The sequence below is a fragment of the Larus michahellis genome, chromosome 9 (genome assembly GCF_964199755.1).
Source record: "Larus michahellis chromosome 9, bLarMic1.1, whole genome shotgun sequence".
In the NCBI taxonomy this organism is placed as follows: domain Eukaryota; kingdom Metazoa; phylum Chordata; class Aves; order Charadriiformes; family Laridae; genus Larus; species Larus michahellis.
The window spans coordinates 15,212,591-15,227,477 of record NC_133904.1 but is presented as its reverse complement, the minus strand read 5'-3'; the positions used below and the strand labels follow the sequence as shown (position 1 = coordinate 15,227,477).

The 14,887-nt window shown below is 40.0% G+C and overlaps 1 protein-coding gene and 1 long non-coding RNA gene across 3 annotated transcripts in view; one reads left to right on the top strand and one right to left on the bottom strand.

Moving 5' to 3' along the window:
• Positions 1 to 14,887, bottom strand: part of LOC141748789 (uncharacterized) — a 38,812-nt gene that overhangs the window by 4,514 nt on the left and 19,411 nt on the right. Inside the window, exons 3-5 of one of the 2 annotated variants that reach the window (XR_012589100.1) lie at positions 7,559 to 7,589; positions 2,550 to 2,716; positions 1,372 to 1,564 (exon numbers count right to left, since the gene is read on the bottom strand). This is a non-coding gene — a long non-coding RNA (uncharacterized LOC141748789). The remainder of the gene's footprint in view (positions 1 to 1,371; positions 1,565 to 2,549; positions 2,717 to 7,558; positions 7,590 to 14,887) is intronic. The other variant, XR_012589099.1, reaches the window with a different exon arrangement.
• PRTG (protogenin) overlaps positions 1 to 14,887 on the top strand; it is a 93,301-nt gene that overhangs the window by 69,502 nt on the left and 8,912 nt on the right. Inside the window, 8 exon segments of the mRNA XM_074601380.1 lie at positions 3,914 to 4,009; positions 4,542 to 4,728; positions 6,442 to 6,569; positions 7,337 to 7,507; positions 11,144 to 11,326; positions 12,499 to 12,619; positions 13,542 to 13,707; positions 14,696 to 14,800. Of these exon segments, the coding sequence (XP_074457481.1) occupies positions 3,914 to 4,009; positions 4,542 to 4,728; positions 6,442 to 6,569; positions 7,337 to 7,507; positions 11,144 to 11,326; positions 12,499 to 12,619; positions 13,542 to 13,707; positions 14,696 to 14,800 (1,157 nt within the window).

The following is a 14,887-nucleotide window of genomic DNA, read 5'->3' as shown; positions in this document are numbered from 1 at the left end:
TGCAAGAGAATTAATTAAAATGACTCAGTGTTATCAGGCTGTTTAGAGAAATTTTGAAAATGCAGAGGTGAAATCCTGATGTGAGTTTTGTTGTTGTTTTTACTTAAACTGAATGTATGTGTTGAATGGATTGAGTAAATCACTGCACCTGATTCATTTCTGAATAGCCGTGCTCTTCTGTGGAGAGATGTGTTACTCTGGGGTCTGTTGTGAGCGTGACTGATGGCCTCAATACTCGCTTTCCTGATTTCTGAGCCTCTCAAGCCTCCTGTTGCTATAGAGTGTGCATGGCTGGCATACACTGAATCTGAGACAGGCAACCCCCCAGGTGGCCATGCTATCCCCAATCTTTTATCAATGATTTATGTGTAAACTATTCAGGATATCTATGCTGGTTAAAGATAAGAAAGCTCCCGAAGTTTGTTTTCTCTCTAAGGATAGGTCTGGCTTTGAATGTTTGATCCAGCTGATGAACTGCAAGATGAAAGTGTTTATGCCAAGTTTGTATTGGGATTGCAATTGAGGAGTAAATCATATCATAAACCTCTAAACAAAACTAACAATTGTTAAAAATATCCTAAACGTAGGCTACTTCAAAAAAACCCCAAATATTTTCCACCACTTCATAAAACAAATAGTGTGCAAGTATCTGTTGAAAATGGAGGCAGATCTTTGGCTGTCGGTTATCTTGTGTTGCATACAGTGAAGCTATGACCAGCATGGAAGAGCATCACAGCAGGCACTTTGAGTTGGTCTTCAAATAACATAACCCACAAAGGAAGTTTCATATCAATTTCTTTTGCTGCTTGGTACATTGTCTTTAAAATTGTTTTATATTCTCCTTTTTAGATTACTATAACGTTTTGCCTTTTCTAGGCCAGTACATAATGCAGCTGCTCTCAGTCTCTGTTTCAATTACAGATACCAGCAGCGGGTTTTCCAACCACAGAAGCAATAATGTGTGATGGCTTGATTCTGACATGGCTTTTGGATTGAACTAGTCTTGCTACCAATTGAACCATGATGTCCTAAAGTGGAAATAACCTTGTTTTTAGATGGTAGAAACTAGTGAGAGACTTTATTTTTAAACAGGTGGTTCTATGTAAAGATAGTTCTTTTTGAAACTTCTTGCATTACAGAAGAGTAAGTTGAATAGTATTAAACATTGTGCTTTTTCTAAATGTAGAGCATTAAAGACACTTAAAAATAAGATTAAGAAAATGTGTTTTTCTCAAAGACATTTGAATTTTTTTGTGGGATGCCTTTCTTACGCATGCCATTATTCTTCCTCTCCTCCCCAATCAAGTGTTAATGAGGAATTCAGGTTTTTAAAAAAAAAAAAAAAAAAAAAGGCAATGAGGATAAACAGACCTCACAGGCTCCTCATTCAGCTCAGCAGGGCACTAGACCTTAGCTATTCTTCATTTCACAGTGAAGATGATCAGTTCTGGGTGACCACTTTCAAAGGGCACAGGGTTTTTGAAGGTGCTCGGCAGGATGATAAATCGTCGTGTCTGTCATCCTGTGTCTTGCGGAAATGCAGCAGGGGTCTCTTCTGCAGGAACTTGTAAAGGAAAAGATAGACTGTGACACTTGGCCGGCTGGATGCCGCCTGTTTCCGTGGAATCTGTTCAAGGGTCTGCTAAATAGTACCCGAAGTCAAGTTTTTTCTACAAATGGATGGGGAGAATTGATTATTATAACAACCTCCAAAGCATAATCCTAAATATGTCTTGATGGCCTCTTTTTTAAATTTTGGCTTTATTTTTGAATATTTCAGTTATGAGCTAAATATACGTATTCCTACCGCAGGTTAAGAAGCCTGGGAAAGTACATATTTCTGCTTTTCTGAGATGCATGCGTTCACCTCAATAAGTCACCGTAACTTCATTTTGGTGTACTCAAATCACATCTTTTTGTTGGCCTCAGTGTTTTTAAATGCACCTTCCCTTTATATGTCTTGTTTTTTACAATTTTTTAAGAGATTGCAATGATTTATATATAATATCTTACTATCTTTCTGAATTTTCTATATTAAATTTCCATATTTTATTTTATTACATGCCTAAGGTTATTCTGTGTGTTTCTGTCCATCTCCTTTTCTCTGATTGTAATTTCTTAGTGAGGAACAACTGATGTCATCTGTTAAAGTGATATTGTAAAGTGGAAAAAAAAACCCACTTCAAAGCAAATGAGAATTCTACTCTAGTTTTAAAAACCCTCATTTTTTGACATTTTGTTATTTATATTGTCTACTTGTGATATTAAAATCTATTTGAAAAATGGAAATTGGCTCCTCTCTCCTATTCTACCATTAGTATTAAACACATCAAAGCAATACTTTAATCCAAATTTAAGAGCCCCTTTTCCTTTACACCTATATTTAGATTTTGGTAAAATAGTCTTTTAAAAAGAAACATACATAGAGAGGCAAACTCTATATAGCTATATCTCATTTAAAGCTGATGTTGGTAACAACAGCACAAAAAGATTGTCTATTTCAAAATAAAGATGAAAAGATTTTACAAAATGCGTTAGTGTGAAATTACTGTGCCGTCTTTACGGAGGCATCCAAGGGAGCTGTCACGACTGTCCTGCTGGCGCGGAGGCTGCAGAGGGAGCTCACGGGCTGATGCGAACAACGGTCCGGTTCGTGGGGAAGACACGTCGGGGTTTGTGTTCCTGTTTTTTCATGAAAGGCCGTGTCAAATCTCAGCTAAAATGAGAAAGCGGAGAGTTTATTTTGAGAGAGAGTGTATTATGGTATTTTAGGGCACGGAATAAAGAAATAAACAAGATCAGCCCTGTTATATAACATCTGTCTAGACCTCCTCAAAATCTTAATAGAAAGAAATAGGTTCATGACAACAGAAGAGGAAAATGTCCTAATATCTGCGTCAGTACTGGGGTGAAGTTTAGCTGGACCCAGAAGAGCTTTTATGTACTAGTAGCAAGTGCCACCACCTTGCAAATCATCATTGTGCGGAGGGATTTGTTGCAGCCAGCGTGGCAGGGGAGCAGGCTGGGGAGCAGCAGTGCGGCCATCCTGCGGGTTTGCACTCCCAGCCACCTGCAGGTACCCCACACCACCTCCACTTACTGAAGGCTCGAGGCCCCTTTCTGACTCATTCCTCTGTAGTAACTTTTCACCTGGGTGAAGGCCAGCATGTCATTAACAGAACTGAGAGAAGCAGCAAACTGCAATATGGGTACCCAAAGATGTGGCCGGAGAAAGGGAAACAGGGAGACCCTTCAAGCTAGGAACAGTGACCCTTAAAAATACCAGAACCAGCTTTCAAGAAAACATTTGGAAGCGGAAGTTGTGAGTCAAAGGCATTGTTAACAATCTGTTGTTTCACAGTGTATCTCCTCTGGGAGCCTGGAACCAAAACATTTCCCATTTCTTTGCTGGGTCCTGTCTTTCCTGCTTTGTTTTGATTACCCTGCTTCATTACAGCCTGCTTATCCAGAAATAAATGTTGCTTTCTGTGGACCCCGTGCTGTTTGTTTTAACAAGTCTTTATTGCAGACTGAAAGTGCTTTCAATGTGCTGAATAATACTATTAAATTCTAGCTCTGTAGCTGTGAAGGTGTGACTTTGTTATGGATAGAAATGTGATATTTATCCTACTCCCACTGTTTACTGTTTCAAACTTCAATTTCAGGCTAACGGAAGCAAGACTGGGAGTTATGTGACTGATTCTAGTGCAGTCTGGGCAGAGATTCAGGGAAATTCACAGAGCTGGAGAAAAGACAGCTTCCAGGCATCCAGCCTGTTCATCAGTCTGCTGATTGTAGCAGACAAATTTTGAGCAAAACTTGCAGGAGAATTCAGTTATCTCACAATCTGTAGAAGTCTGAAAATCCTTATATTTTTTTCTTGAGTCTAATTATTTGTTTTCTCTTTGTGCAGATCCTAGAAGAAAGTATCATGTAAGGCTGCTGGCATATAACAGCATGGAAGAAGGTTATCAGGCAGACCAAACAGTCAGCACTCCAGGATGTGTCTGTAAGTGTTGTAGATGCATGAAGAATTTATTAAGAGCTGAGCTGTTTCAAGGTCCCAGCAGCTCTGTGTTTTTAACCTATAAATAATCAATTAAGTCAGTGTAAAACAGAGAACCAGAAAGATCGTATCTGCGACAAATGCTATCCTGGTCATCCTGCAACCAAGACAGTCTCCTGTGTTCATGAACTGCAGCCGAGGAAACAAGATAGCTACCAAATGCCTTTTCCTCCCCTATTGGATTGCCTTCGTCATCTAACCAGTGGTGTATCGTGTATCTTACGAGAGATTTATCTCTGTCTCTTGTCCCTGTTTATAGTTTTGACTTTGTTTTTGACTAAACAAGTGGGACTACAGAATATGTGACGTGTATTGGTTTAATAGCTTGAACCAGATTCCTGGATCTGAATACCAGGCAGTGCTGGGTAGGGGCAGACTGGAATCTAAACCTGTGGGCTCAGACCTGTCTCTTAATCTTACCAGTATCTGTATACAGTTCATTAAATAATTCATGCTCCTTTTTTGTTCTTAACAGCTGTCCGCGATCGCATGGTGCCACCGCCACCACCTCCTCACCACCTCTATGCCAAAGCTAACACCTCATCTTCTATCTACCTGCACTGGGGAAAGCCTGCCTTTACATCTGCGCAAGTCATTAACTACACAATCCGCTGCAACCCGGTGGGGCTGCAGAATGCTTCTCTGGTTCTCTACCTTCAAACGTAAGTGCAGCGCTACTAATGAGTCTTAGTTTCCTGTTTCCAGATCCTTCCCACTCAGTTTCTACTCTTCCTGCCCCCTCTTAATTGCCTTTTACTGTAACAACTTTTATCTCCCTTAGAGGACTGTGTGTTTTGCCCGGTGGCTGCTAGTTCTGTTTCTTGGGTTATTTAAGATGTGTTGGTAGAACAGCTTAATTCTCTACCTGTGATCCTTGTGTTGGGTCCATGGACGAGCTCTTGAATTTTTAATGGATTTTTAGCTGTCTAAGTTGAATTTAATTTTAAGGTTGTATTCAGCCAAATAAAAGAGATTACTTATTTTAGGTAGCTTGTCTGGGCAAAGACGGGACTTAGCGCAGTGTCTAATTTTAAGACTGGAAAAAGAATTTTTGACTTTTGAGGGGTTGAGCGTGTTATTGTGGGAATGCCACATTCATGGCTGTGTGGCATCCTGCCAGGAGGAAGCTGAGTAGGAATTACAGCTTGCTTTTCAGAGAAGCAATGCATGAGCCACAGAATGGCAGGATGGGGAAGAAATTCTGCCTGGGCTTGGTGTGCGGCTCGCTGCCCAGGTGGTATGGGAGCAGAAGACTTTGCTCCATTGTGACTGCCTTTGCTGGGGGCCACGGTGCTGTTGATGGAATCCATATGTGGGCGTCTCCCTCAATACTTGTGTTTACTTACGCCTTCTAAATAAGAAAAATGCTCTCTTAAAAGATAGTCACTATCCTAATGTTGATGATTTTCTCTTCAAAGAACACATTCCCTGCTGTATAACTCCTGACTTAACAATTAGACACAGTATAATCACCGTGTAAAATTCTTAGTGTGCAATATGGAGCATAGCAATGAATGCTGCTTTTTGTGATAGGATGAAACGATTGCAAATATTGGTGACTGCCTTTGCAGTATGGAAGATTAAAATACTAAATAAGAGTTAATAAAGCAATATCTGTGGAGTAACACTATTTTAAACTGAGATTTAATCTCCAGTATTATCACCTGGAATTAACCCTGGTGTATATGAAAGATTTCCCCCGCCCCCCGAATCAAAATAAAGCAGAATGTCTACAATTGACTTTGTCATCAAGTAGTGAATTGCAATATTACAATTAATATAATCAATTTTACAATTAATAAATTACGAAATATGACTACAAGATAAATAGGGAATATTCATGTTCTACAGACATCCTCTAAACACAAGGTGATAGAGGCCATAAGTGGAAGGGGAAATTGGGCACATAGCCCATGTCTGTTGTGTGAATTGAGAAGCAGATCCAGGAAGAGCTGGTGGAGACAATAGCATGTGCCTGTTCGGCTGTGGTGCTGGTTGTAGTTTAAGCGTTACTCCAGCTTGAAGCGTAGTGTCCTATGGATGAATGTGGAAAGAGCTGAGTTTGGGATACCTGTTGGTGACGTGAGCCGTAATGTTCTTGGACTTGCTTGTGCATCAGCTGTCCAAACATCCTTGATAAAAACTTGAGCTCAAGTCAACTGACAGCAGACATAATATCCTCCAGAGAGCTCCAGGGTTAGTACAATTAGATTTTCAGGTAGACAATGCAGGTGGACCACACGTCTGGACTTGAACTGGTTTGTGTTGATCTGACAGTGAGAATCTACACACAGTGGCTACAAGATATCGTTTGAGTTTGGGATCTTCAAGTCAGCTGCTGCTATTAAATTTATTCTATTCCTTCATCTGTACAGGTCAGAGACTCACATGTTAGTTCAAGGTCTTGAGCCAAAAACCATGTATGAATTTGCAGTTCGGCTGCACGTGGACCAGCTCTCCAGTCCCTGGAGTCCAGTAGTCTACCATACTACCCTTCCAGAAGGTAAGGCTCTAGGAGAGGACCATGTGGTTCTAAAAAGAAAGCTCTGGGAACCAAATGGCCTGAAAAATTGCTTATTAATTTTAAGCTGTCTGTAGGAGAGAGAAATACTTTCCTCTGAGATACAGATACTGCACTTCTCGCTGAGAGAGAGAAAAATGCTATCAGGAAAATCCATGGTTTGGAACTGGGAAATTATCTTTTGAAATCTACCTAAAATCAGCAAGGATTTTTATATAAAACATGATATACTTACACCATTAGCGACCACTGAATGAGAATAACGAATAAAAAATTTAAAATGTGTATTGAAGAGACATGGCTGATTCATAGGCATCATGAAAACATATTTTAAAAAGCAGAAGTTTTGGCAACTGTAAAAATATTACACATCTACTGCCCGAGCTGCTGGTTTGCTTTTCTGTCAGCTTGGTCAGTGAAAATCAAAAACGTGAGTTTGACGTTCTCAGCATTGCAATGTTTGGGACGTACCTGTTCACAGGGTGATGATGCGATTGTTTTGTCAGTAACTGTTTCCTTCTGGACTTGAAGGAAAAATTTGGGATTTGCTTTTACAAGATTTAAGCTATTAACCAGATGAGAGTTAACAGGGAAGTTTCTCTTGAGGAGCAGTGAGTATGTCTTTGTTTATATGTTGTTTATCTGGGATGTAGCAGTAGCCATTAGGTCTGCACATCAGTTTCTTTCTGAGCAATATAATTGCATGTAAATTAGGTTAGCCTAATAGCATTGTGTTACTGTTCTCACAGCACCATCTGGCCCTCCAGTAGGAGTGAAGGTGACTTTGATAGAGGATGATACTGCTTTGGTTTCCTGGAAGCCACCCGACGGTCCTGAAACAGTTGTTACACGATACACTATCCTCTATGCATCCAGGAAGTCTTGGATTGCCGGGGAATGGCAAGTGTTGCATAGAGAAGGTAAACTAAAATCATAAACCTATGAACTGGGCAAAAAATGATGCTACTTACGAGATGCTTGGTTACTTTCAGCTCCCTTGGTCTACAATAAGAAAGAAATTCGTATAAATGTTCACATAAAAGTTATAATTCGTTTAGAATTATTCCCATGGTTGTGATAAAAACATATTAAAACCCAATTAATACTCAGAAGGTGAGGGGGGAGGAGCTGTCTGTGTTGCTTTGGAGCTCAGTGTGTGCATGTGAACCAAAATGTCTCATAAATCCAATTATATCCATCGTAGTTCCGTTGTAACCATGATTGTGATGGTTTCGTTTTGTAAATGCATTCTTTCAAATCTGAAGTCTCAGAGATGTCTTGCTCTCCAGAAATAAGTTTATAAATGTGGCTGTCCGGGTTTATATGTTTCTTTTGATCACTGCCAACCCAGTTAGCTCAGTTTGCTTAATGAACTTTCTCCTACTCCCAGTAAATTGCTCTGCAAATTCAATTTAACTCTCTGACTCTATTGTACTGCTGAGCCCCAGCTAGCTAATCTAACAGTAGCTCAGGTATGGTGATATGGACTGCGCTCACAGCTTTGTGATTAGATGTAAATATAGCCTAAATTTTAATAGGCATTTTCCAAAATAATGCTACAATATGAAGAGCTGCATCAAGAAATCAAGAACAGATCTCTACTATAGCCAGAAAAAAAAGAAAAAGGCATTTACGGTTCAGTTGGTATTCAAAACAGACAGAGGCAGTTCAGAATAGGTAATATTCTAATAATGTATTCAACCAGAGAGGGAAGCTCAGTGTTACAGAGTCAAGTCACGTGCTTGAGTAGCTTATTTAAGAGGATTGCCCAGGAAAAGTTAGTATTTTGTTGCTCTGTGTTGTTTCATGGCTGAAAGCTTAGTTGTCAGCAGAGAGTAAGGCTTTAAGTTTTCTGTGAAGAAAATTCATAAAACTTAATGAGTGCGCTCGCAGCGGACAATTTGTTTCGCCATCAGTGAGAGAGAACTGGTTCAGTTCAAAGGCTGGGGTTGTCCTTTGTGCTGCTCCTGAAGACGGGAGGAAGGACCAACAGCCATTTTGAGGGGTGGCAGGGCCGCTTTGTCTTTGCTGGCACAGAATGGTGTTTCTTGGGCTGGCCTCAAATAGAATGGTCAGCTGTGAAGAATAACAGTGAAGTTATTATTAATCTTAAGCTAAATTTGTGAAAAATAACTAGTCTCTGAAATATCAGTGAGGTCAATCAGAGGGGAAGATTGAGCCCATGGTTTCTCGCTATTAAAATTGTTCAAAGAAACAGTGATATAAAGTTGTCCCATTAAATTTTTCAAAGAAATGGTGATGTAAATCGTAATATTAAAGGAAAAATTTAATATTAATTTTTACTCACTAAAAACCCAGCAGATTTAAATTCACAGCCTATATTTGAAGAATAAATCTTGTCATTCTGGTGATGATAGGCTGTATTTTTTGCGTGCAGCAAAGTGGCTGAATTGCTTTCAGGTACGTACTTCAGCTCAGCCATGACTGTGAAACCGAACAGTACCCCAAATAGTATTTTACCACAGGTATTTTGGATGAGGGGATGGCAACAGCAGTAAACATTTTCATGTGTTCCTGAAAGTGTTGGAGGGAATGAGCAAATGGAGAGCTATAAATCTCAGTGTATTACTATGTCCATCAACATTAGAGTCACTAATTTTGTATTTTGACAGATATATTAGGGTTTGAGGCATGGCATGGAATTTGGGCATCTTGATACGTCAGGACAACCTGTAATGCTCTTAGTTAAAGTACAGATGAAAAGGCCTGTGAAAGAAAATGAGTATGTAGAGGTAAAATTGGGCAAATACTGTGATAGTCCTGTGACAGTCCTTTCATAGGTAGAAGCAGGGTTTGTTTTGTTGAATGCATTTATTCTGATAAGATCAGCAAACCCTATGCAATAAATAGCATTGTTTTGTCTTGACACTAAACTTGTTCTGATGAAGAATTGTGAAATCTTAACCCCATTCCTTTCCCATACCTCCAAAAAACCCCCCAAATAAAAAAATTTAAAAACTCACTAAACCAAAACAAAAAACCACCAACCAACCCTACCACTTATAAAAGTGGGTTATAAAAGCATGGGCTTTATTTTATGCATGAAAATTTCTACCAACCCACCAACTTGAAAAAACAAAACCCTAATTTGCCTGAGCTCGTGTTAGCCATGTCAGAATTAGAAAATATAACTGCAGTTTGTGGCTGATTTGTGATGTGAGTTATCTTCCACCTCCCCCCTTTTCCCCAGCTCTCTTCAAGTGGATCACAAGTTACAGCCTTTACACACTTGGTGTGCAGTAAATCAGCACAAAGTGCTTACTTGCTTTAGCAATGCAGCAGATTTGAAAGGAGCTGGTGGGAAAGAGCCTGTAATACTGAAACGTGACCTTTCGCCCTTGCTGGTGCTAAATATTACAGCTCCTTTGGTTACAGATACCTCACATTTTACTTCAAATGCTTTCAGCTAATGGGTGTTTTTTATGGAAGAGCTGAAATAGCTTTTGAAGTAGCTTCCCTTTTGCCAAATGTATAATCTTTTCTGTCAACACATCAACCTTATATTTTATACGCTCCCATGATACTATAAATTCTGACTACTGAAACTGATTTGAAAGGTTGAAATTTAGACTTAAGTCTGAGAAAGTAAATGGAATATGTGAAAGAGAACAAGGGATAGATTTGGTCCTGTAACTGCCACTATTTAGGGAAAGAAAAGCAATATATTTCTCTGGTAGGAAGAAACACAGGCATTGTAGAAAGGAATTGAATTTTAAGCAGCAGTATGCAGTCCCTGGACAGGCAAAGCTCTCATTGACTTTGATAGGAGTTCTGCCTGTCTAAGGTCGATGCAAGTGAATCCTGTTTATGTTCTTAATCTGTTATTCCTGCCTTCAGGGACTTTAGGAAATGAATCCTTAGCATGTGAGAAAGACATTTTCTGTAATATTTTTAGGAGCACAGCTTAGATGCACAGTAATCAAGGAAGCCTACGCAGGCCTAAATGGGTTTAATTTTATTTTTAAAGCATGGCATAATGTACTCTTCCAAATCTGTTGTGTATATTTTACCAACTAGACCTGAAATTTAATAAGCTGATCCTGAATTATTTTGTTATGACAATTTTCATTCACATTCATGGTACAGTGGATCTAGGAGAGGCATATAGATTAGTAAATGAGAGGTCTAACGTTCTACTTTCTCTGCCTGGAAGTCTGGTTAATGCTTGGAGCATCTCCTCACAGATACAATCACAACATAAACGCTATCACACTGAAATGCAGCTAGCACTAGATTTAGGCTTAGTGTGCTGTGTATTGCAGCCAATACTTGACTCTTGGTTTTGAACTGTACTGGCACTTCACAGCGTGCTGTGTTGAAGCAGTATGGAGAGAAAGGACAGAAGGGACAAGAAGGCAACCTCAGTGTTCGTTCTGTACCCTGTGTATGCAAGATAGAACGTATAAAAGTGATCACGGTCCTCAAATGAGATTTGGAGGTGGTATTGGAAAGAAAGCGTACGTCCCAATGTCTAAATCTCAGTCTGTTCCCATAGATTTTGTCTAACTGGAACTGTTTATCCAATCTTTTCATAGGAGCAATGACCATGGCTTTGCTGGAAAACCTTGTAGCAGGAAATGTCTACTTGGTCAAAATAGCAGCATCCAATGAAGTGGGAGAAGGACCCTTCTCAAATGCCGTAGAACTTGCTGTCCTGCCAAAGGAGACATCAGAGTCTAATCAGAGACCTAAACGCTTGGATTCAGGAGGTTCCGCAAGTCAGTAGCAATGTTTTGGTTACTGCTGTCACAAGTACCAGGAAAAAAGATCCCTGTTTGTTTCAGCTTGTTTAGCTTTCTGTTTTATGTGAGGCAGTCCTAACAGTCCTTAGCATTTTCTTCTAAATGAAATCATTTTGGAATTTTTACCTCAGTTCAACTCAGAACTGGTTTCTTTTACTCAGAAGATGGAAGTTTGCCTTCCAAATGAGAATACATAATTGGTTTGAATTTTACATCAATATCAACTTTGCAGCCACTGTTTTAAGGAACTTCCTTTAAGTCCTTTATCTGGCACTGGGTAACCAGACAGCCCAGCAGAGATGAGATGGCATCTCAAATAAATCTGTTGAAATTTTCTGGTTCCTGGTGTTCCAGCAACCGAATCAACCTGTCCGGCAGTGATATACCAGCATATATTTTCACCAAAGAAGTCAGCCCCACCTGCAGCTCTTTGGGGAAAACTATGTGTTACCTTGCGGACATTGAGGTAACATCAGTGGTTTCTCCATATAAGAATGGAAGAACACATTGTCGTTGTCTGACATAGAAAAGGATTTCTCTTGGTGACTTGGTACAGATTTTAAAGCTATTTGGGGAGACAAGAGCTAGTAATTATTCAGGTACATGAACCTTTTAACCTTTCCTTGTTGCTACACACTGAATTGTGATTAAAACACAGGGATTTTTCTTGCTTAGGTTTTCTCGCTTCCTGGAATTTAGTTATATTTTAGGTCTGAATAAGCAAATAGGGTCATGCCCTCAGGATTAGGTTAATAGACGTATGATGTCAAAGCATAAACCAAAGCGAACCCTCCTAGGTCACAGTGCTTGGAATTCTCCAGGCCTTTTCCCTTTGTTGTCTACTAGCGCCCTGTAAGGAAGGGGTTGGAGAGAGCTCCTCTGCTCCGCGTTGTAGGTCACTGCAGAGGCTGCGGTGTGGGGCAGTCCCTTCTTCCCCTCCCACACCAGGGCTGCATACACTGCTCTGTTTGGTCTACAAGTTTTATTTTCAAAAGCGTCAAAATGTATGACAGAGAAGGTCTGGAAGTCTCATTAAAAGGAAGCATTTGTCTCTGTGGTTGTGACTGTGACCCTATTAATTTCCTGACAGGTAGCAGGGGGTAACTCTTCTTATTTACTGAGCCTTTCTATGTTCTTTTTTGCTATAGCTTATTCTGACTATTACCATCTGGACCAGAAATCAATGACTGGCATTGTTGTTGGGGTTTGCATAGCCTTGACCTGCATCCTTATCTGCATCCTGATCTTAATTTATCGCAGTAAAGCCAGGTACGTTCTTGTTCTTGAAGGCTGAGGTCTCTCTCGGTTCTTGGGAGATGCCTTCTTTTCCAAGACTACGAAGTTCTCTGAAGTACTCTGTCTCTTCACCTATTCCTAACAGCAGTGGAAACAAAGCACTTTGTTGGCTCTTCCTACTCTACCTGAGTCCCTTCTCCAATGAAAAGAAGGAAGAACCCACAGAGTGAGTCAGTGGTGCTTTGGCAACTAAGTATGAGGCACGTTTCCAAATAAAAAAAACCCCTTTTGAGTCAGATAAGCATGCTGCTTTACATCATCTGCTCCTCCTGCTTAACCCTCCAGCCTGCCCAGACCTGGTTTGCCAGGCTTTAACCCTCTGGTGTTGCTGGACAAGAGGAACTCTGACATAAAGCAGTTCCATGATGCAGTTTCTTTGCAGAGGTGCAAGCCAGCACCTGTCCATCCTGTCATCAGCTGCCGTGGGCCATAAACTGGCCCAGTGACTCTGCCCATAACTTTGGGTTCAGAACAAATATAACTTACTTGAAATAATAAATTAAAAACTATCTGAAAGTACATTTTGAGTAACAAGGGCGTTTAGCATACATGCAGGAAAAAATACGGATTGGGAGACAGTCTCTGCGTAGCATGGTAGAAAAGTCTTAATATCATTAGTGGTTACTTCCTCCAAGTAATATTACTAATCATGACAATTCCTGTCTGCACATAAGCTTGTAGCCTACTGTGTAGGATTAACTGGAAGCAGTTATTTTTATCACAAGCAATAACATTTAAATTCCATGAGAGTTAGGAGTATCATATGACAAAATGTAAATGCCAAGAATATACCAATATTACTTGATTAATAATAGCTTTAAAGTTTATCCTTGATTTTTTTTTTTTTGTATTTTCTTCCTGTGGGTCAATTTTATTCCTGCTTAACATTGTGTAGGAAAACATCTGCTCCTAAACCTGTGCAGCAAAGCACTGACCAGCTGTCACATACCAGCATCTCATTAGCCAGTGCTAATGAGGTGGAGAAGAGTATTGAAGGAATTGCAGAGAATGAAGAATCCTTATTGCCAATGATAGTGGGAAGCAGCTTCATCGATGCTAAGGTACTGTGAGCTTTACTCACTCCCAAACCAGAAATCTTTCTGAAGAATTCATTGCTCATTCATTCATCTCAGCCCTTATCAAAAGTAAAATACGTACACTACAAATCCACAGCAGGTTTTTTTAATGGGATGAGCACAAGTTTGGCAATCCAGGGTCAAATTTTCAAGACTCATCTTAAAGTTCAGCTAGAGATCTGATTCAGTACACTTGTCTGATGCGGTACTCTGCAGATTGCAGAGTCTGGCTCTGGCACAGCATCAAAGGATAAAAGCTCCATAGACGTCGGGCTGCTAGGTGGCCTCTGCTAGTCCAGGGAGGTAGGTGAGAGAGTCCTTGTCACCACCTAGTTCAGTAGGTACCTGTCCATGATCTAGTCAAGTATGACACTGAGCAAGTATTAAAGAAAATATTATTTTTCTGTATATTTACTGGTAAGGCAATGTTACATTTTATAAACTCATGTTTGGTCAAATTATAAACTAATCTAGATGGCAGGATGTATCAGCGGGTATGTAGAATCATACAGTCCAGGAGTCCAGTGTGACCAAACCACACTGGCCTTAGTTTCACATGCAGACATACTGACTTAAGGCTTGTTCTGTACACACTATGAACTTGAATAAAGCTGCCCCCTGAGGATATATAGAGCTGGGAAATGGAAATGGCTGCCCGTACAGGCACAGACACTGTGTCTACGAATGGTCGCATTCAAAGCAGTAGAGTAAGAGCAGTGGCTGGAATATTTTGTTGTGTGTTTGTAGTATTATAGCTGTTGGGTCTGGCCTGTGGGCTTGCCAGAGTTAGTAGATCTGTCTTGACTTGTCTTAAGCAGTAGATGAATACCAGACCACAAAAACGTGACTGAATGCTAAGACTTCGTTTTCCTTTTCAGTATGGAGACAATAGGTAGGAATAGAAAAATATATGCAAGTACCTTAGAAACTTAGTTTGTTAAAATAAATGTCTGTGTGTCTCCCTCCATTGTAGGGGGGATCTGATCTGATTATTAACAGCTATGGACCTGTCACAAAGACTAACTGCAAGAAAAGGTGGCTGTTCTTCCAAGATACTAAGAAGGTGAAGACTGAGGAGGTAATTGGTCTAATGGGCAGAGATGCGCAGGCTTTACTGTAATACCCTGTGTTTGCAAAGGAAGATGTGCAGTTTTTTATTTATGGA